The sequence below is a fragment of the Accipiter gentilis genome, chromosome 28 (genome assembly GCF_929443795.1).
Source record: "Accipiter gentilis chromosome 28, bAccGen1.1, whole genome shotgun sequence".
Lineage (NCBI taxonomy): Eukaryota > Metazoa > Chordata > Aves > Accipitriformes > Accipitridae > Astur > Astur gentilis.
In genome coordinates, this window is record NC_064907.1 from 5,135,350 (window position 1) to 5,157,882 (window position 22,533).

Here is a 22,533-nt window from a genome sequence, read left to right on the forward strand (position 1 = left end):
TGCCCTCTTTGGCTAGCACTGTGACTTAGAGGGTTGGGCAAAGGTCTTCACGCGTTGATTAAATTATCTTGGCCATCTGAGTCACTTGAAATACATAACAGAGACTACTTTTGTTCTCAACATAAAAGCTTGAGTGTCTCATGTGGCTCTAGCAGGAGAGAACAATTGTTCACTATGGGGAGCTACAAAGGCTGAGAGGGAGGTACTTAGAATCTATGTGTTGTCTCCTGCAATCCAAGTGATTCCTTAAAGTGCGGTGTTGAGTTGTGCGATGTGATACCTGGCCAGTTTGACTAAGTGTTGCGGTGACAACTATGATGACCGAAACTTTAAGCTTGGGGGACATCGTTGTACTTTACCCCGTTAGATGTAGAGTCGGTCACTCTGTGTGGATTTGTAGTCAGTCCGGAAAGTACTGCAATGTGATGATTACTGCCAGCTGGGTATACAGCTTGTATTGTAAAACTGCTCACTTTGTTCACGGGGGGTGGCAAATCGTTAGTCAGGAACAGAAGTATCAGAAATGGAGCATGTGATTGCATACACGGAATACTCTGTTCTCTGTCCCTTAGACGCATAAACTTTTATCTGTAGTAGAGAGTACCTTGTATGTTTCTAACTTTACGTTTGGTGGCGATCTGAAAGGAAAAGCAGCATTTCACTGTCCTTAGCTTCATCTAGCTCAGCCTGAAGTTAGTCTGTTTGGTAACTGATAATGCATTAAGAGACATTTTTTAACTTCAGGTTATTGAAGATGGTGCGGTTAAGGCACAAGCCTCGGAAGCAGCACCTGAAACATCACCATATAGTGAACTACATCCCTCAGGCAATCTTCAGTACAGCCATGATACTACAGAGCAACAGCTTGCATGTCATTTGCCTGATAACAGAGATGGTGAATGTGATGCAGCTGAGGGAGATGGAGAGCTTTTTCCATCTCAGAGTAATTCTACTTTAGTCTTGGAAGGAGAAGAAGGTGAAGCAGAGGTGGGAGACCCTACATTAGTAGATGCTTCTAAAGCAGCTGGCACAACAACAGAGGAAAAACCTGTCAACAGTTTAGGAAATACTGAAACCCAAGAGCATGTTACCAACTCAGTGTCCACTGTAACTAGTGATCGGGCATCTCAAAATATTGCAGAGCCGCTCCCGTATGTGCCTGAACCCATTAAGGCAGCTATTGCTGAGAACATACTGGATGCAATCAAAGACACAAGAAGTAAAGAATTTACATCTGAAGTTGTAGAACAATCTATTCATGAAACCACAGGTAAAAAGGTAACTGGATTCCAGAAGGCAAAAGCTCCCTTAAGAACTGTGCCAGAAGGAGTGGAAGACGAAACCAGCGTACGTCAAGTAGAGTACGGCATCGCTCCTAGAACACGTGCAAGGGGACAGCTGAGTAGAAGTCTAAGTACTCCATCGGCAGGCACTCAGCAGCTACTGAAGACAGGCAAACCAGGTCTGTTTGCACTGTCTCCTAGGAGAAGTACCAGGCGAACAAAAGAAGCACCTGAGACTTCTAGTCTTCAAACAGAAGAAAATGCTCAAGAGGAGCAAATGCTTGTGATGCCTGTTACTCCTAGGAGAGGCAGGAAGCCTAAACCAAGTAGTGCAGAAAAAGTAGAAAGCAGTCTTTCTGATGGACGAACATTGTCCCTCCCTACACAGTCCGGAGCCGCTACTCCAAGAAGATTAAGGAGAGCGAAGGAAGCTGCAGCTGAACTCTTGGGAGAGGCTAACGAGGAAACTTCTCTTGCTGAAGGTAGCATTATCGCTTCTGCTACTTCCCAAAGGACTAGAGGAGGGAAAAGTTCAGCAGGAGGTCAAGAAACTGGCCAGACTGACACTGGTCATAAGATAAAAACGTCAGTCAGTCCCAGCAGAAGTGCAAGAAAACTGAAAAGCGTTAATTTACAATTTATGCAAAATATTGTCAAAGATCAAGAGGTGCAGCCTAGTGCCCAACTCCTTTTACCGGTGCCAGCTAAAAGAGGCAGAAGAAGAAAAATGAGTTCATCAGAAGTTTCAGAAAATTCTGACCTTGATCTGTCTAAATCATCGCTTCCTCAAACAGAATTCAAACTTCCCATCACTCCGAGAAGAAGGGCCAGGAAGCGGGCACAAAATCTCCTGGCAGACACAGAATCTCTCTCTGCTCAGGAAGACATGTGTGCAGGTGGGAAAGTGGGAATCCTTGATACTCCTAAGAGGAGAATAAGAGGAGTCCCACCTGCTAAACTAGAAAAAATGGATGCTCCTGACCAAAGAGCTGCCCAGCCAAACCAGGAATCAAGCACACCCACGACTACAGTAGGAACAGGACGTCGGGGCAGAAAGAGACGATTAGTATTGGAGGAGAGCACAGGGGAGGAGGCCGTCCCCCAAGGACCTGCTGGCAGTCCTTTGATGCTAGAAGAGAGAAACCCATCAAAATGTGCTGCAATAATAAGATCTGTAATGGATCGTATTACAAGAACATGCCTAGTGTGTAAATAAAGCCGGAGATAACTCTCAGGGTTGTCAGTGCAATACATTTATTTGCTGGAAATTCATCGGTTCCCATGTAACTAATCAGAAACAGCTTAGGTGTTGATTTCTGGTGGGGAAAAAAACAAGCTACAGGCAGAAACCAGTCCATAGTTTCTTGTGAGTTGTTAGGCAATACTTGTAACCTATTAGTCTAGGCCAATCTGAAAATACAAAGAGAGAATAGGATTTCAAGTAATAAGACAGCATTTGTTTCCTATTCTCTTTTACTTTTGCCTTCTATGCAAAACTTCCAGGTTTCCATTCCAGGAATGCTTTTTTCACCAAAGCAGTCAAGATCATGAGTCTCTTTGATAAGCCTGGAGATAAATGTACCGCAGTTCCTTTTGAATTAAAGCTGTTCCTAAAATGCAATGCATTTTCCAATGCACTGTGCTGTGCGGATGACCAATCTGTGAGGTAGTGGGAAAAATGCAAGTTACAGTCACTGATGTGGCTTGTTCGTTCAGGTCACTCACTCCTTGGCTGTGACTCTGACCTGGCAAGGTCCAAGAGCAGGCTTATCCCACAGCAGTCATTGGTGTGGTGCGCGTTGCTGTTGAACTTGGTTTCAATCCAGCCTAAATCGTGAATTCTTAGTGAATGACTGATTGCTTGTATTTTGGTACTACGACTGCAACTTCAATACACAGAGAGAGAAAGGTGAGGAGGTAGGTGTGCGATTTCTATGAGCACCAACAGCACAAGCATATGTAGAATCCTTCTGGAAGCAGGACGTTGGGAACAGTCTTGAAGAGGGGAAGTTTAGTTCTAAGTTAACTGCAGTACGCACATTGTCCCATAGCTTTCTGAAATACACTCGTGTTTATTGCAGGGAACAAAGTAAGTTAACATTGGACTTCTCAATATACTTAAGCCGTTAGAGATGCAATTTGTAGCTTAACCGTCTCATTATTTAAGTGCTCAATGGCTCTGTAGAGTTTGACTTGCGTGCCCACAAGCAAGAATGTATATGTTTCTTAATCCACTTAAGGGAATGACAACCTAAGCGAGGCCAGTTAAGCAATCTCAGTCTCCATCAAATTCAGTGATGGCTTTTTGTAGGAATTTTACTTGTCTTAAACGGTCTTTCCATTCACTGCCATCAGACTCTTCTCATGTAAGGACATAACTGACCAATCTTCTTGGTGCTGATCTTTTTGGCTTTGCCTACCTGAACAGAATAGTTGTGATCTCAATCTTCAATACAGCTGTGATACTACAGAGCAACAGTTGCATGGGATTTGCCTGGTAATAGAGATGGTGAATGTGATGCAGCTGTGGGAGATGAAGAGATTTTTTCTATCTCAAAAGAGTAATTTTCAGAACTTTAGGAGGAAAATTTCTTATGTAAAGTACTTCAGTAAGGGTCACCAATATTAGCTTTACTCATTACATTTTTCATTTGTCTTACCTAGTTAATGACATAATGCAAGTGATCAACCAAAAGGAAAATACTATTAAGAGCCATATTCCGTTTTCCTCCAAGTTTCAAAATAAAGGATGATGTAGAATGTAAAAACCGAGATGGACTTAACCAGTTTTGGTAGACCTTAGCTACAACAACAAAAACACCCCCAACAACCACCACCACCAAACACCCCACCCAGAAAAACCCTGAACCACCACCAGCTTGTAGGGCCACTCAGGCCTCCCAGCCCTGGCACCGCTGGCCACCATGGGGAGAAGAACTGCCGTGTTGCTGATGACGGTCTCATTGACAAACCCTACTCTTTGTGCTTTCTCTTCTATTTTAGTGCAAGTCACTACAGGCAAGCTAGTAAGAATGAAAGTCAACATACCTTATGACAACAGTACAGAGTCACCTGGTCTCTATAATAACCCAGGGGGAAAAAAGAGACAAAACCGTTCCTTAAGCTCTGAGAAACAACAACTACTCTTTTATTTCACTATGGGCACTAGGGCTTTGAAAGCAAGAACACCACAAAGCAATAGCGCCCCTCCCAAACAGGCATGAGGAGTAACTAGTTGTTTCATCTGCTAAGGCACTTGTTATCCAGGGCCTGCCTGCTTTTAATAGTTGCAGACTGGGGCCAAGCAAGAAGGCTGTGGCTGATTGTGAAGCAGATGCCATAGTGGTTCTCTTAAGTAGTAGCTTAAAACTTAGCTAGAAGAGATCAAAGAAAATTCTAGAACTAGTACCCAATAAGTCACTGATTTAATATGCTTGGGAACTAAAACTCAAGCCCCTTCATGGGCTTGCTCGCTATAGCAAATAGTACTGTAACTTTTAACTCCATTTTTCTTCTGTTTCTGCTGTAAACAATAGCACACTGAAACCATTTTATGATTAGGCTTTTACAGCCAAATGAGTTTTATTGGAGTTAGACCCAGGAAAGGGGTTAGTTCATACAGTTATGTTTTGACTTCAGAGTTCAGGCTTGCTAATAACAGAGAACTCAACACCACGTTTGTTGAGGCGATCGATCGGTTTTGTTTTGGAGAAAGCAGCTCCTGGAGAATATACACCACCCCTGTTAATGAAAAGCAAGAGAGAAAAACAGTAGTGGTACAGTGAGTGAGACCTTTCATTTATTTATTTATTTATTTATAAGTCAAGGATGTATTTCACTGCCTGAGAAAGAAAAAGCCACTCTCTCCCACAGGAGAGCGTGTGCAGAATTTAGCAAGCTGGTTATATTCATAGGTTTGTTTCTGCAGCCAGCAAACTCAAGAGAAACCATTCCATTAACTGGAAATGCAGACACTGATGCAACAGATGCAGCAAAAGCATTTCTAAAGACGTATGACTACATCTTTTCAAACTGAAAGGCAGATGAAGAGTAAATGGCTGTGAATCAGTATCTGAAGGTTTCACGTATTATTTTTATAATGACCTTACAATTATTACATATATTACACGTTATTACATAGGTGTATTACGATTACACGCATAGAAGTATACTGAAATGCGGTGGACTGACCTTGGCTGAATGCCAGGTGCCCACCAAGCCGCTCTATCACTTCCCTCCTCAGTAGGACAGGGAGAGGAGAAAATCATATGGAAAAAAACCCCTCATAGGTCAAGATCAAGGTGGTTTAATAAAGCAAAAGCAAAGTGTGTGAAGTTATCTCCCTTGCACAGCCATTTGGGTGAGGCAAGACAAAAATCCACAGGGTTATGAGATCTGTAGTTTCCAAGAGAAACATACACATATAGTAGTTTTAGGGGAGATCAAGCTGTTCTGCATGGGAAAGTACTTACCGTTTAGGCAGACAAGCTGCATCCTCCAGAAGAGATACAGCTGCTTGAACCATTGCAATTGGTATAGCAACATAGCCAGGCTCTGACAAACAAACAAACAAACAAAAAAAACAAAACAAAAAACCCCAAACAAACAATGTACAGCGTGTTGAAATGTAGAATGTAATCTCGCTCTTACCCACAGCGTGCTGAAGAATAATCTCTTTGGCAACAAAACAGCCTTCCCCATTTAAGAACAGCTTTTTTACCTTGTAACCATCCCAAGTAGCTGGTGAAGTCCTTAAGATCTAATCTGGACAAATACTGCTTCAACTACAGGCCTATAACCACACAACAAGCATGAGCGATCACCTCACAGGTGAGAGAGGGCTCTCCATTACAGCAAGAGCTTTCCCCATTCTGTGCTTAAATTCAGACTTTTGCTGTGAGACTGTTGCATTCAGCAGTTATTTAAAGAAGCTATGCTTCATTAACTCCTTTCTGAATGCACATTCTTGCTGTCTCCAAACTTGACTTCAGGTGTCACCTCCCCTCAAAGGAATGACCTGAACACAGGTATGTTATGGCTAGAAATGATACTATGCCACATCTGCTTCCGTTCACTCACAGGGGACTGGAAATAAACAAGTAGTAAGTCCAGGCTGCAACAACTGAAAACTAACCTTAAAGCACTCTCCCTTTAACTGCTCTACTCTGCAAAAATGAAAAATTGGAACAGGGAAAGTCAGAAGGAAAGCGAATGACAAGGCAGCAAATGAAGTGGCTGTGAATGCTACTATCCAAGGTAATACTCTGTAAAGGCTGCTGACTTTGTCCATGCTGCAAGCGCTCCTCAAGGGTGAGTAGCAGTGGAACCATAAACTTCTTTTCAAGCAGGGAATGTAAGGCAAAAGCAGTAAGCTGCTACTGACATACATACCTGGTCCTTTCACTTCAGTGCAGATCTTGACATTTGGTTTGCCATACTGGGGGTCTTGCCCCTCACTGTAACCCTCGCCAAAAAAAAGTCATTGTAAAAGAGGTTCCATCCATCTGTAGTGGACAAGACAAATGTGGCCACCAAAACAGTAACTCACTTCTATCAGGCAAGCACAAGTAGTAAATACAGGTGTCTATTATGCCACAAATACTATCATCTATCTAAATATGAGAAGAGTTATTGGGAGTTATTGCTTAAAAGGTACAATCTCATCTAAATTTGTAATCACTTCCCCTTTGTTGGAACTGTTACTGTCCTAAAGTCCATTTATTCTCTCAGGGCTTTCAGTCCTGGGTTTGTACTACTCAGTCTCCCCCTGTCATCACCGTTGACAGATGTGAGTGCTGTGAGCCATCCCTGTAAATACATCAGACCCAGCAACATGACCCATTTTCTCCTGGTATGAGTTGCACATACTCTGATGTCTAATAGCAGAAGGCATGATGATTTAAATATTCAAAGCTAACTGAACAGGCACACACAATGTGCATTTAGAAATTATTTCTTTGGGACTAAGCAGCTGACTCTAGATTACTATTCCACCATTATCATAACAAATCTATTCAGTAATTGTGATGGAAAACAGTCAGCTACCTGTTTCTGGGTTGGTCCTTTCTTTGTGAAGAATCCAGCAGAGAAAAATTCCGGGTACTATATAAGAACAGGGGAAAAAACCAAACAAACAACAGTAAACTAGAGGGGGAAAAAATATCCAAACACTTAATTCTTTTGTGTTCTGAACACTTACTTTTGTCAGAAGTTTTCTTCCAAAGCTCAACTTCACAAGAAGAAGCAATAAAATGCCAGCAAACATCAGCTTGATAACAGAGCCAAGACCACCTATGTTCACATAAGCACCATACTGCACCTGAGGCAAAACCATATTTCCAGTGGTAGAATTTACATTAAAATTTTTGCATCAGTTCATTTGTAAAAATGAATCTACCCCCACATTAGGATGCAACTGCTTGATACAATAGATAGCTGTTTAAATCGGGCCTTAGACAATTGTCTTGGTTCTAAGCAACTCTCTGAATAATGCTTCACTTTGTAATTCATTATGAGAAGACAGTGTAACTACAGAATGGCGAGGGAGCGAGCATGGTAAACAAGAGTGGAACACTTTAAAGAAAGGTGCATTTTGGTATCCAATTCCAGGCTGCTTTCCCAAGATCTTCCTTTCCTCCCCTTACTGCTTTAGTTTAAGACAAACTGACGCCTTCCTTTAGAATTTTGGAATAGCAATGGGAAGCCTTTCTCATGAGTAGTTTCCAAGTATATTTTCAGAGCACTGTCTCACCTTCATCTCTTAACTGATGCCTGTGATTCTGCACAGCTGTTCTATACGTTGTTGGGGCTGGTCTCCTCTCAGGAAACCATGGAAAACAAAAACTAAACACGACCACCGCTTCACCTTGCCTTTACTCTGCACACCAGAGACCCAAGCATCAAAGACGTCTCCAGATACAAATGAGCAGCATACGAATTCTTTATCAGAATGTTTACTACACTGACCTGACCTGACCATAGTTGCACAGACTACAATTACAATGCTTTTAGAAGCTCCACTGATTAAAACAAGAAAAGCTTCTGCACAGGAACAGAATTTAACGTATTCATCATTCCCCAAAATAAGGAAGCCTACCTTTCAAATATTTCCGTGACTCAAGGCTTCCATTCCCTACAAATACAGGCCCAGAAATCAGATAGCATAAGAACCCTACGAGAGACTCTCGTATCTATTATGCTAGCAGCAATAAGCAAGCTCATCAGGCAGAGCATCGAGTAGTATGAAAGAGGCCCGTGCACCCAGAAGAACCTGGACCACATCAGGTCAAACAGCTTGCAAAGGAGACCAACAGCACCAGCCTCCTTCTTTACAGAAGCAGAAGCACATCGCAGTTCGTTACTATTTACCTAACTGCAGAAGCCCTACTACGCAGATCTGCACTAAGAACAGTTATCACATAAAGGAAAGATGCGCTGAAAATGCTACTAAGGACATAGTATACCAAAACCAGTAACTTACAGGTGTTTCCTGCAACTCTGTGTGCAAGTAACACTGAGACCGTTTCACAACGGAACCATCAGATCCCATGAATCGAATGGAGTACTCTTTGAATTCCTGATTGTAAAACACAAGTCCTCTGCCAATGGAAAAAAGAAAGTCAGAAAAAATGTTCACATGTTCACGCGTGCTGAAAGAAACAGATCATAACAGCCCTACCCATACTGGCTTTTTCCTCAAGCATTTCTATGACTTCACCTCCTTCCACTGAAAGCAAACCATTCCAAATTTATCCCTGGCTCAACTCAAAATCCCATGCACTACAGCGAGGATGAATTTGATAATCAAAATAATACTCTCCTCACATTTCTTTTTTCCTCCTACCAATCGCTTCTGAAATCAAACACAAAAGTTTGCCATGTCAACAAAAGTCTCTTAGAACAAGTTAACTTTGAGAGCCCGTAAATGCTGGGACATGTTCTCTTTTTTTTCAGTAAAATAGGAACAAATCAGTAAAACTGAACTTATCTTCAATTCTACTAGATGAGTATCTATCCATTCATATTACACTGAAGTCCTAAATGCATCTTTTTAGTATTTAGCAAAGCAATATGTTGCCAACCTATGTAGTGAATACTGGAGCTGTTAGAAGACAGCGTGTTTCACGTCTTACGCTTCTTATACCTGCTTCTAAGTTTTGCACCAACTACTGGAACAGGGGCATATCCTATCTTTTTTCGAAGCTTCCTCAGGTTGTCTTGATCCGCAAGGCCATAAACCGCTGACTTCCAGGTCCCATCATGTGCACAAGAGCCCTGGCAACATACCATGAAACCGTAGTTAATTCAGCATCTGAAGGTTTCATGTATTATTTTAATAATGACCTTACAATTATTACATATATTACACATTATTACATAGATGTATTACAATTACACGCATAAAAGTACATTGAAATGCGGTGGATTGACCTTGGCTGAATGCCAGGTGCCCACCAAGCCGCTCTATCACTTCCCTCCTCAGTAGGACAGGGAGAGGAGAAAATCATATGGGAAAAAACCCCTCATAGGTCAAGATCAAGGCGGTTTACTAAAGCAAAAGCAAAGGCCGCATGCAGAAGCAAAGGAAAACAAAAGCTTTATTCTCTACTTCCCATCAGCAGGCGATGTCCAGCCACTTCCCGGGAAGCAGGGCTTCAGGACACAGAGCAGTTGCTCCAGGAGGCAAACCTTGTACTAACACATGCCCCCCACCCCTCCTCCTTTCTCGTAGCTTTTATCACCGAGCAGACATCATATGGTACGGAATACGCCTTTCGTCAGTTTGGGTCACTACCCTGGCTGTGTCCCCTCCCAGAATCTTGCCCACCCCCAGACTACTGGGTGAGGGCGGGGGGAAATATTGGAGAGCCAGCCTTGATGCTGTGCGAGCACTGCTTAGCAGCAGCCAGAACGCTGGTGTGTTATCAGCACCTTTCTAGCACCAGTACAGAGCACAGCACGATGAGGGCTGCTACGGGGAAAATTAACTCCATCTCAGCCAGACCCAATGCAATCTCCACCCCTTACGCCATACCATTTGTGTCATGCTCAGGTCCCACGGAAGTTAATACAGAGAAGATTTTATATTTATTTTTCTATATATATAAAAAACTGCCCCATTGTATTTAATTCTCGTTACTAAATCCCTTCTTACCAGCACTTACAACTTATCCTACATACTTAAACCACCTTTATACCCAACATACAGATTTATACACTCTCATTAACTACTATTCCCTGTCCTTTAACAGACAGATATTACTCTCCCAATCCACGCACTTCCTCCTCTCCTCCCAATGCTCATAAGAACAGGCTATGACTTGGGCCCCATCTGGCAATATGGGTGCTCAGGACAGGACAGGAGAAGCAGTATGTTCCATTGCTGGGCACCAACACTGTCTTGGTTTGGGTCATCGTTGCATTATTTCAATAATGACCTTACAGTTATTACATACATTACACCTTGTTGCAATTATTATACTTTAATGCCTGTAATGCTAATACATGTACCTTGAAACATACCCCCCAAACAAAACAAGCAAGCAAGCAAAAAAACCCACCAAACGGCCAAACACTAGGATTACTGGCAACACACTATGTATCTGTTACAGTTTATTTATGTATGAATCCTTCCGACATCTCTGCAAATATTATTTCCTGAAATGGCTTAACACAGCAAACTTTAGGTAGACAGCCTATGCAAACGAACCTTACAAAAGCGTGTTTGCTCGGCATACTTCTGTTAGCTCCTAAAGTTCTTAGAGCCATCACCAAAGACCTGCCAGCTTGTTCCTTGGTCTGAATTAATGTAACAACAGTTATTCTAATGGGCTACAGTGAAGTCACCACAAATACCTCTCAGTTTCCAAGAAGGCGTAAACCAACCAACCTCAGGCCCAGATTTCACCTTCAGGAAACTTTCAACAGCAGTTAGGGTACCTTTAAGGGAGGAGAAAACATGACTTGGCATATACAGTCATTAGTTCACAAAGCCAGAGTACACTCTGGTAGACTCAAACAGCAGGCCACTGACACTGTTAGTTGAAAAGGCAGAGTCACATCTTTACCTCAAAGTAAAATAAACTACGATTAAGTTCCACAGCTCTTTTAGTTAGCAAGTATCAAACTTCTTACGTAAAGTACTTCAAGAAGCGTCACCAATATTAGCTTTACTCGCTACATTTTTCATTTGTCTTATCCACTTAATGACATAATAAAAATAATACACACCAAAAAAAAAAATAAAGGAAAGGAATATTAAGAGCCATATTCAGTTTTCCTCCAAGTTTCAAAATTAAGGATGACGTAGGCTGTGAAAACTGAGATGGACTTACAGATTTTGGTAGACCTTAACTACAAAAAAACCCAAACCAGCACCTTTGTGCTGCTTTTTGCTGCCCGGCTGCTCTGCCGTGCCACTGGCCAAGCTGTTTCATCCCTTGTAGTACTTCTCTTCTTTCTGTATTTTGCTCCTTGGTGAAGAAGAAAGGGGTTAAGAAGAAAGTTAGCATTTTTATCTGCTCTCTTTCCCCGCTGCTCCTCGTCTCGTTAGTCTCTGACGTTGGCAGACGCGGGACTCGTTGCTAATTGGAAATGGGTAATCTGTTTCTCTTGAGCTGGGAGGGGATTTTGAAGATGGTGTATGTGTCAGAGCACTGAATTTTTAGCTTTCCTTCTAAGGTTTATGCAGTTTGCCACTTGCCTGCGAACTACTTTCCCCTGTACCTTCCTCCTCATTGGTCTGGAGCCACGTGGCCAATTTCAGACAGGTTTGATGCAATGGGCAGGAAAAAAATAGGAAAAAAATGAGCACAGGGGAAGACAGACCTCATTCACTTTAGCGGCTCATGGAATAAGCTTGTTTAAACTCCTTGTCTAATGGCGATGACAGAAGCAGAGGCAAATGACGCCTTTATCCTGAACGTTGCAAACGTCTTAAGTCTACAGATGTGAGCTCTCAGTGCAGATTAAATTTGCCTGGCAAGTGGAACTCTCCGGGAATGAACTTCTCACCATGGTAAAGCCCCAACAACTCCCCCGTGCTCCGCCATAGTCGATCTTAATTTTTGTTCTATCCTTACTAAGCGTAACGTGGTTTTTTTTCTTGTGCTGGTCACACATTTTGGCTCTCTAAAACCAGGAAGCCTGGTGGGCTCAAGGTAAGAGAAGAGCAGCAGCGAGGTTTTTAAGTGGACGGTTTGAAGCTGGTGCCCTGGGCTATTTACGCACAGGTGGAGAGGTTAATGGAACACGGGAATAAGATGAGAAGAGCAGCTACGACTACCGTGAATGCCACCAGCCGTCGGCCTCAGGGGGTCGTCACCATCCAGTTGGAAGAGGTGTAGTGTGCAGGCACTGTTTCCACCGTTCAGGATAGCTGTTTAGCACTCTGAATGAACTCGGTCCTCTTAGATGCACCGTCAGACGAACTCGTGGAAGTTCGTGCAGACGCAAAACGCAGGGTGGCTCTGTTTTACCTAGACCCACCCTTGTTTATTGGCACCTCCACGACAGCGAGCAGGTGAGAGCCTGTCGGGTTGCCTCACCCCGGGCTGCAGGGCCAGCCTTGCCAGCCCACCTTTTCGGCGCTTGCACGCTGCCCGCCACTGCTGCTCTCGGAGCGGGGATCGCCGAAGGCAGAGGTGTCCGAAACCACTGCCTGCCTGCAGGTTGGCTCCGTCTTTAAGATCCTCTGTGTGCCAGAGATTACAGGCGGTCTTTGAAAATCTCTCGCTGGTGTCCAGAAATAACCTACGGTGGTCCCTGTTTCTCTCTGGCAGCTGCTGCTTGCCCGTGAGCGCTCGGCAGAACTCCTGGGCTCGCGCTAACCAGCAGCCCTGCAGGGAGCAAGCTCACAGGGCACGGCACAAGGGCGGGGCAGTCTGCGGCACCGCCCCGAGCCCGCGTGAGGGAAGGCCGCAGCGCGGCGGTGGCAAAGACGTGACCCCAGAGGGTCGCCGTGGCCCGAATCCTGCTGTCCTCGCTGTGTGTGCCCCCGGCCAGGCGGAGGGGTGCTGGGTGAGCCTGGTGCTGCTGCTGACGGGCGGCTGAACCACCTCAGAGCAGCCGGGCCGGGGGAGGCGACTGCTCGCGGCTCTGCTCCGGACAGCGGGCCTTGCTGCTGTCGTCGCTCCCCCAACGCTTCTCCTCGGGAGACTGACACCGGAACTACCGTTTTCGCTGAAGTCCCCTGTCGACAGAGCTGGAGAGGGGTCTGCAGAGCCGCTTACGCAGGACGAGCCCGGGCTGGGGCTGGTTGAGGAGGAGGGGGCTCCGGCTGGCCCGGACGTGCGTGACCCGTCTCTGGAGCACACGCGAGCTCAGCTCCCCACGGCTGCTGGCGCAGGCAGCTCCGAAAGCTGCTCAGCCCTGGCAGGCCCGGCCAGTCCTGGGCTCCTCTGGGACGGGGATGGGAGGGAGACGTCGTCTTTGCAGCCGGGGGAGGTTGGGAGCCAGCGGTGCTTCCATACCCCCTTTCCGCGGGTGCAGGGGATGAGCGGCTTTGTCTGCTGCTTAATCCTGAGAGACGGTAGGTCGTTTGCTTTGTGGTCCTCGTATTTAAAGCAATTCGTCGTATGTCAGGTGTTCCGATAGCGGTAACTGTCACAACCTATTTCCTCTGCGTTTCTGCGGAGTACCGTTTTCTGTATCTTCCTTCATAATGTCTGAGCGACGGATTTGGTAATTTTTCCTGCTGTTGATACCGTATTGTAACAGATTTTTCTCGATGGAGCAATCGCCAAACAGCCAGTTACAAATCTGGCGGACTTGGCAGGAAGCGAAAGGCAGAAATCCTCTGAAGGACCTGCAGGAGACAGGCTGAAGGAAGGCAGGTGGGTAAATCTAAGTCTAACCACATTAGGAAATGTCACCAGGTATTTTTCTTCCTCTTTTTTGTTTGTTGTTTGTTTGTTTGTTTGTTTGTTTTTAAAATCCTTTCCTGTGAAGTAAAAATTAAATTCCTGCAGGTGAAAAATAGTTTTCCCTCCTTTCAGGATTCCTTGCCGTCTGGCTAATGAAGTTACTTAAATGAATAAAGCCTGAGATGTCCATGAGCGCAAACATACTGAAGCATGTGCCTAAGCATGAATATACGGAAGTTTCTAATCTGGTAGCCTCTTCCCCGCCGCCAGCCCCCCAGATTTGCTTTTCATAGTCATGCTTCTACTTTTCACTTTATTTTCCCTTAGTGCTCTGGCTGAGGTCGCTGCAGGAAAGAGGGCGGTGCATATCCCATACAGGGACTTGGTCCTGACGAGACTCCTGCAGTCTGCTCAGGGGGGAAGCAGCAGGACCATCATGGTAAATTGATTCTTGAATTTATAACCCGCTTTGCCCATTGAAATAGAATTGTGCGGCTCGGACATTGGTGAAAGGGAGTGTAGTTTAAAAGTTGACCTTGCTTCCTGTGCAACATAAAGGGGAGATCCCCTCTGCTGGTCTCAAAAGCTTCTAGCCACTACTAAACGCGTTACTCAAATGGAGAGCACTTCTGTTTTCGGAACAGAAATGTGGCTGGCACAAAAGAGATATCTCTGTCTACGTTAGAGATACAACCTCCGTTTCTTCTGAAAGAGTTTTCTGCACATCTGTGAAAATTTATCGACATCTAGGTAAATGTAGCTATAAAACTCAGAAGCACCTGTTTTATATAAAAGCCGTGTTCTTTACCTACCTAAAACTAGGCAGCATTATGAAACAAGTCCTTTTTTCCCTGAATTCTGAGATTATTGTTTGTGCTGTGCACCAGCGGTTGCATGCCTAAATGAGATGAAACTCCCCTAGGTTCTTCCTTGTCTCAGGTGAATTAACTGTATGCTCCAGCATCTTTGAAGAGGTAGTTTTTAAATAGGAAGTGCAATTAAATGAAAGATGGAAGAATATGAACAGAAAATGTGCACATGTGAAAAGGTTGACTGTAAATGCTGATACTCTCAAAACAGCTTACCTGGGTTTCTTCAAATGCTAACTTGCGTAATTCATCGAAGATGTTTTGAACAAATTGAAGGACAGATTCCTCAATTACTACTTGTACAAATACCATCAAAGTGGTTTTGCGCCTTTTTTTTTTTTTTTTTTTTTTTTGCGTTGGTGCTAGCATTAAGGCAGAGTTAGCAGGATTCGAGCGCCTTCAGTATCAATTTTTGCAAAAAACCACCTCTGTCTTCTCATCTTCCTTTCTGTCTCATTTCTCTTCTGGCACAAGTGTTAGAAAGAGTTAATATATGGCCAGATTGCTAAGATACCTGGGTTCTCCTTTTCTATTTGAGCACTTAATGGTCTATCTTTCCACGTTAATCCCTATCTGGTTTTTGGTAGTGTTTAAAACTATTTTAAAAACCCTCCTTCAAAATCTAATGTCAGTTAATACTTTTCATCTGCTTAGAGATTGCGGCCGTTGAGTCCAGCAGACATCTGTTACGAAGAAACTTTGTCAACCTTACGATATGCTGAAAGGTACGCTTTCATAAGTTTCCCCTTTCTGGTCTTGGTGCACATTGCGGTCAGGTGCTGGGCAAAATGACAGAGGATACCAGTTCAATGGGACTGACAGCTTGGAAGGAAGAAAGGGTGAATCTGTCCATAGGCAGGGGCGGCACATTAAGAGCTTATTCTTTACCCTTATTAACGAACGGCATATGTTTTTACACCTAAGTTGTGCGACAGAGGTCACTCTATTTCCTCAGAATTCCAGGTCTCCCTCATATGTGTGACTTAATTGAGCTTCTTTCCTCCCCTTCCTCTCCCAGGAACACAGCACCTCTAAAACTAAGCTGAGGTTTGGGGTCCCACAGCCCAACCGTGGTTGAAACGTAGAACGTAGAAGTGAAGCCTGCTGCCAGGCATTTGTCGCCTCTGCTTCCCAATCCCAGAGCCCAGCGACAGTACCACACAGAGCTATTCCTTCCTGCCCAGGAGCAGCTTGCTTTCCCGGCCACTTTCCCAGTCCGTCAGCTCCTTCTGGAGGAGAAGGTTCCCTCTCTGCTCCCCTTTGCTCTCCTCCTGCGCTTCCTGGGCCTCAGGACTGAAAACCGCTCTCTTTGCAGTCCTTTCAGTCAGGCTTTTGCTGGGACGCCAGCACTAATGCCTTCTTATTCCCTCTCCCATAAAAAGAGGTCAGGCACTTACACCCCAGTCCGTTATCCCAAAGCGGATGAGGGCTCAGTGACCTTGTAGCCGCAGCAGCCTGGCTGTTCGCAGGTGTCAGGAGCAGAAGGTTTAATGTCTCCAGCAGCAGTTCAGTCCTGCGGAGAGCTGAACTGCTTTCATGTGCCGATATGAACGCAGACCAGCAAACTCCCCACGCCTGAGCCAGCTCCGTGCAGGGGCAGCTGGAGTTGTGCTTTGCCTGCCTCCCTGCTGTACCCACGCTTAGAGTGGGTGAGGTGTGGTTTTGAAGTATCCCATCCCATCTTGCCCCGCATACTAGAGGCAGAGCGGCTATGGCTACATTGCTGCAAGTTAGGGTTAGCTGGAGAAGAGAAGGGCTTTCGTGGGCTGGCAGGGGCAAAACCAAACCAGGCTGTGATTGCTGGTAGCGGTACAAGAGAGGGCATCGGGTGTTTCCACCGAAGGAGCAAAGTGGCTGTGAGACTTTTTCGCTTGTGAAGTTCCAGAGCTACATGGGAAATTTCCGAACAGGGAAAAGAACAAAACAAAACAAACCCCAAAGTCACGTTTGGTTGGAAACGTTGTCGTTTGCTGGGATTGTCTGGGTAACAGCTTCTTTTTTGTCTTTTATGTATTTCCATATTTAAAAGGGCAAAACGGGTGAGGAACAAAGCAGTGGTAAATGCAAGTCCCAGTGAGAAGCTTCTAAGAGAACCAACCGCAGGCTGAAAATAACAAACTGTTGTCCAGACTGGCTGGGCTCGGGAGCACAGGGCGACCAACAGCCGATGGAACACGTACGTATTTCAGCATAAATACAGCTATGAATAGCAAGCAGATTTTGACTTCCCAAAACATTATCAGGAGGCATTTTTGGTAATCTGTAACGCTGAAGAAGTATGGTGGGCATGGAGCTGAGGAGGATTCGCCGGGGTTGGCTCCTGTGCACGCTCTGGGCGCCGTGTTTTGTTGATCACCTTCTGGTTAGAAGAGGACAAGGAAGATGGCAGCTTTCATTTTCAGTTCAGGATGCTGACAGCAGCAACAAACATCTCCGCTGTTCCGCAGCGAGGTGAGTTTGTGTCCCCACGTGCCATACGGTCCCCAGGAGGTTTGGGTTGGAAGGGCTTGCTCTGCAAGAGGCCAGACCGCCTCCCACTGCATGGCTTCCTCGCTGCTGGTCCTCGTCTCTCACGGGGTTTGATATTTTACACGTAGGTACCCTGGTTAAAGCTGTCTTGCTGTTCACAAGAGGTGTGGTTTTTGCTGGCTGAGAACAAATGGCAGATCTGGAGCACGCAGGCGACGTGGGAGTCCCGGCTGGAGGAAGCCCAGAAGGAGTGGGAGCACCAGCACGCTGCAGTGGCTCAGGCGAGTTTCCCAGTAATGGGCATCGTGGCCAGATACCTTAACCTCTGCTCTTCTGCTTCCGATGTTTTCCCCTTCTTGTCATTTTAAGACTCGTTACTCACACGCTTCTCTGCCAGCAATGCCCCGACGAGACCCTCCAGGGGCTTTTCAGCCTGGGTAAACTGGCAATAACGTAGTCCTGGGTTAAGGGTCCACAATATAATAGCAAATCTCGCATGAGTTCAGATAACAGAATATTCTGTCTACTTCTAAGTACCTTACGGTTTCTTGGTTTCATTTTGTAGTTGTGAGAAATCATGACTGAAATAAAAGATGCCAGTGAATGTACCGAGCCATGTCAAAGCAGCTCAGGCTTGGGTCGCTTCAAAGTCCTTGACAGGCAGAACCAGAGGTTTTCACTTTAAAACCAGTCATGAGATGAACACCCTAGAACTTGGGGCAGATGTGTTCTTTGCACTTTCTGAAAGAAAAAACCAAATGCAACAACAAACCAAAACCCCCAAAACCAAACCCCCCAAACCCAACACCCCCTCCCCCCCTTTTAGTTTTGGGCATGTTTCTGAAAGCAACCAAAGTTCACATGACTTAGCCAGAGAGAAGCATCTCAGTAGGAGGCTGTGGCGGTGTGTAAGAGCCAAGGAGTGCATGACGGGCTGCTCTGGGAAAGAAGGGGCCTGGTGGTGACTTGATGAATAAGTCGTTCAAGGCACACCTTCACTGAAAGGCCATACGCTGCTCCCCTCCCAGCTGCTTTTCACGAACCATTTTATTGCTTCAACATGGGTAACTGCCAAACAGAGGAGCTGGGAAATTGGCTCTCTGCATAGAGCGGCGATTGATTGTGGGAAGAGGGCTGGGTTTAATGGGGGGAGCAGAGCTTTACAGGAATCCAGCGCGTTTTGTGGGGGTCTCTTGATTTTTGCATGAAGCCTGCATCACGCGGCAAAGTTGCTGACTTAAACAAAAGTGCTTGATTTCTTCTGGCCTCGAGGTCTGGAGCTTCTGCCAATAGAAGGAAGCGTGGAGTCAGTCTTTCAGCTCTAGTAATTGCTTGCTGATGGTGTTTGGTAAAACTAGGGGAAATTCAGGGGCTGCATTCTGTCGGGAATGCTGAACCCCGTGTAGGGTGTACGGCTAAACGTGGTAGTTCAAGTGCCGCCTTAGGCCCATCGGTCTGGGTGATGGCATCAGTCTTGCCTGGCAGCTGTCACAGGTGTTTGGGCACACAGGGCAGTACCCTGTTCTGCTGAGGACAGCTCCTCATCCACTTGCTGCATCAGCTCGTTTTCCTGCATTGATTTGCCTAGGGTTTGCTTTTTGAAGACGGTGAAATGAACTTAATTGGGCTTCTTATTAGTTCTGTGTCTTCTCCCTAGCAAGCTGTTGGATATAGTTTTAGAGAAGTAATGGTGACAAGCCTTTGCTGGTGTGGTATTTTTTCACCTGTGTGGTGGAGAGAATACTTAAATTGGTAGGAGAGAGTCACGAAAAGCCTGGGCCTGTTGCACGTGTTGCCAATGTTTCTGCGGTTCAGCTTGTCAGGTTGCTGTTTGTCCAAGTACGTTTCAGAGCTAGATACTCAGAAGCCGTCTGGATGTGGTGCTGGGCAGGCTGCTCTAGGTGACCCTGCTTGAGCAGGGGCTTGGAACAGATGGCCTCCAGTGATTCTGGAAGGCCTTCTTCTTCCAGAAGAGAACTTCTGGAAGTTCTCTTCCTTGTGATTCTGTGATTCTAGAATTTGTGCTGGGAGGGGCAAGCACCAGGGCGATGGCACACCGGTGTGGTATGCTGGAAACGTCAGCTGCTGTCTCCCTCTCTTAGGAAGGCTGCGCCTGTGTTCTTTACTGAGACACTTGGCACCAATGTCTGTCCAGGTACGCCAAGCAATGTAAAAAGAGCGTAAGTTCAGGAGGGGCTTTAGGAACTTTTGCTAGCTTAGCCATGTTAGACAGGGGCTTCGACTCTTGAATGCAAGTATGGTCGTGTTAGAGAATAACCATAGGAGGTGGCTGGGTAAACTGGCTCCAGTGTCAAACTCTGAGCTGTGTTGGTTTTGTTTGTGTTTTCATTTGAGGGGAAGTCAAATCTATGGTCTTAGCTGTTGGGGGTTGTTGGGATAGAGAGCTGAAATTCTTCCTTCTCCTGGCCTTCTGCTGTAGGTTTGGGCTTGTGGAGCATCCGCACAAACTCTGCAGGAGAATCTGTAGGCTGCACTTGAGTGAAATAAGCCTGGTTGTGGAGTTCCGATACAGACCGTCTCTGTTTCGCTGGTGGCTTTTTAGACTAGAACTTAGGCCTTGGATTAAATGTAGGGTTGTTGCCTAAAGCATCGGGGCGGGGGGGTGTTTCTGCCTAAGTGGGAAAGAAATGACCCTGTGGTACTCACAAAGTCACCTGCTAACTCACTCACTAAATCCTCTTTCGGCAGGAGTAAAATATGGCAAAGCCCAAATTCACTGAACCCGACTACTAAGGTGCAGAAAGTGTCTTTTCCGTCCACTGCTCCTCCAGCACTTGTGAGCTGCCTCCTGCTTTTCTGGGGAAAATGTCATTGAACCAGTCGTTAATTATAATTCAGAAAATTCTGTCATTGTCATCTTTACGCGTTATTCAACAAAGTGGATGCTGTTTTTCTCAAAAGAACTTAGTTTTTCTTCCGTTTCTTCTTCTTTGGCTTCGTCCCACTCTTTGTCCTGTTTCCTTGGAAAATGTGACCTGAATCGTGTCGCACACTGTTGTCCGTTCTCTGATCGGCAGGTAGCACTTCCCTGAAATCGCTTTAGCTTCCACATCTGGCTGAATGAAAGAATGACGCCTGTCAGCTGCAGCCTTTCTCAGTGAGACAGTGAGTCTCTACGCGCACGAGGGAGTTAAAAGTTGACTGGCTGTGTCTCGGGTGGTGTCCTTTCTAAAAGGAAAGGGTTCTGCAGCTCTCCTTGCAAACTGCGTGCGTAGTTTCACACGTGTATGAGCTAGCCTAACGGCTTACTGCCACCAAATGGAGACGGACGAATTCCCTCTCCTTCTTCCCAGCGCGCTGTCCTGCCTCCTTCCTTGTGCCAACTTTCATGCTTGCTCGTTCTCTCTGCCAGCCAGTTTAACTCTCTAAGCTGGTGGAAAACTAGCTCCTCTTCTGGGTTCGTTTCCCGTCTGCTTAGGCAGTTAACCTGGCTCGTAAAGTGCTCTAAAAAGTGCTCAAGTCAGTGCAAGGTAAGCCACAGGAATACAGCAGTAGAACAAAGGAGCAGATGGAGAGATGGGAGGCGGCAGCAAGGCCTCTCTTCCGGCGGCAGTGAAGGCAACGTGTCTTGTGAAGCCGTATCTTCAGCTGCGACTGAGCGTGTTTTTAGCTTTTTCTTCAGTAAGCCTGTAACATTGTTGGCCTTTGATTTTCCTGGACTACCGTCAGTCAGAACTGACATCGCAGAACTCTGACTTGGCTGTATGTGATTCCACTTGAACATGTAATTTCTCTCTTTTTTTTTTTTTTTTTTTTTTTCCTGGGGATTTTTAATCCAGAAGTCTGTCATCAGTCTATGACTTGTGGCATGTTCCTTTCTTTGGAAACAGTTCATGGTGTTTAGAGGTCATAAGTAGCAAGGGTGAAGAAGAACGGTAATTTTGGCAACTTGTGCGCAGACCACTTTGGTGTCGGATACAGCTGGGAGGTTGGATTCTGGCTTCCTCCTGAACATGGAGTAGGCCTGTGGCGTTTTACACTGGTCCGTTTTCTACCAGACAGAAGGAGGAATGTGACTGTAGTTGTTGTTTTCAAAGAGAGCAGAAGTGCAGTTAGCGTTGGATATCTCTCTTAAAGGAGAGGCTTCATGCCTTTAACCTGGTTCTATCTAACTATTTTCCCACTGTGTGGATTTGCCAGTAATCCTTGGTTTAACTTAGCAGAATGATGCAAGTCAAACATCCTAATAGCCAGGTCACTGTATATACAGTTCAGGCTTTATTATGGAGTTTATCTTCCTAGTTCCACATTGCCAAGCCAGATGCCTAGGAACAAAATGTTTCAAATGCCCATTGGCATACTGGAGGAAACCTGGGCATGCCTGATGGTGTAGCGTTTTCACGTGCTTTTCTACGCCATTAATAACTGCAGTGGAATTAAATTTAAAGTTCCATGAATGGTCCGGGCATTGGAGTGCTACATATTTGGTGGTTCTTAGCGGTGGTATGGGCCTGATAAGCACATTTGATGTGTACTGTAGGCAGGAGTACACTGTGTCAAGGTGCGAGCTTTCCACCAGAGAAGAATTCTTTCTGATTTGGTGGGGAGTTTGGGGTGGCGAGTAGTTTGTTTTTACGCTCAACTCTCCCCAGTAGAGTATCTTAAAATTTGATGTGCAATTTGGCCACGCAAGGTTCTGTGCTCTTGGCCTGTCCAGGTAGGCAGTGGCAAAGGCAGGGTGACGCAGGGTGACTCTTGTTCTTCCTCTTCTGAAATTTCTTCCCGTGATAATCTTCTCTGGTCATTCCTCCTTTCTTATTCAGCATCACGGTATTGCTGAAGGCACCTATCAAAACAGTTGGATGTTGAAGGCCTTTGAGAGATGCTATTCACCACCCCAATAGATCTGTATTTGTATTTGGTATTATGGGTTACTCATAAAACATATTGATTAAATCATTACAATTAAACTGAGCCAGAAGGCTGGTCAAACTGTGGGGCTTTTTACTCTCTGGAGCCCCTGGATGCAGTGCAAAAGTTCATCCGGCTGTCACTGTGGAAGGATGGCAAGTACCAAAAAGCAAACGC

General features: G+C 45.4%; 1 protein-coding gene and 1 pseudogene across 1 annotated transcript in view; one reads left to right on the forward strand and one right to left on the reverse strand.

Annotated features, from left to right (window-relative positions):
* The window catches only part of LOC126051808 (protein ELYS-like), a 41,672-nt gene extending 39,173 nt beyond the window's left edge, over positions 1 to 2,499 (forward strand). The window contains exon 32 of the mRNA XM_049831499.1: positions 745 to 2,499. Within this exon, the coding sequence (XP_049687456.1) occupies positions 745 to 2,499 (1,755 nt within the window). The remainder of the gene's footprint in view (positions 1 to 744) is intronic.
* Positions 2,500 to 4,832: 2,333 nt separating this feature from the next.
* On the reverse strand, positions 4,833 to 9,572 carry LOC126051809 (saccharopine dehydrogenase-like oxidoreductase; annotated as a pseudogene).
* Positions 9,573 to 22,533: the final 12,961 nt, after the last annotated feature.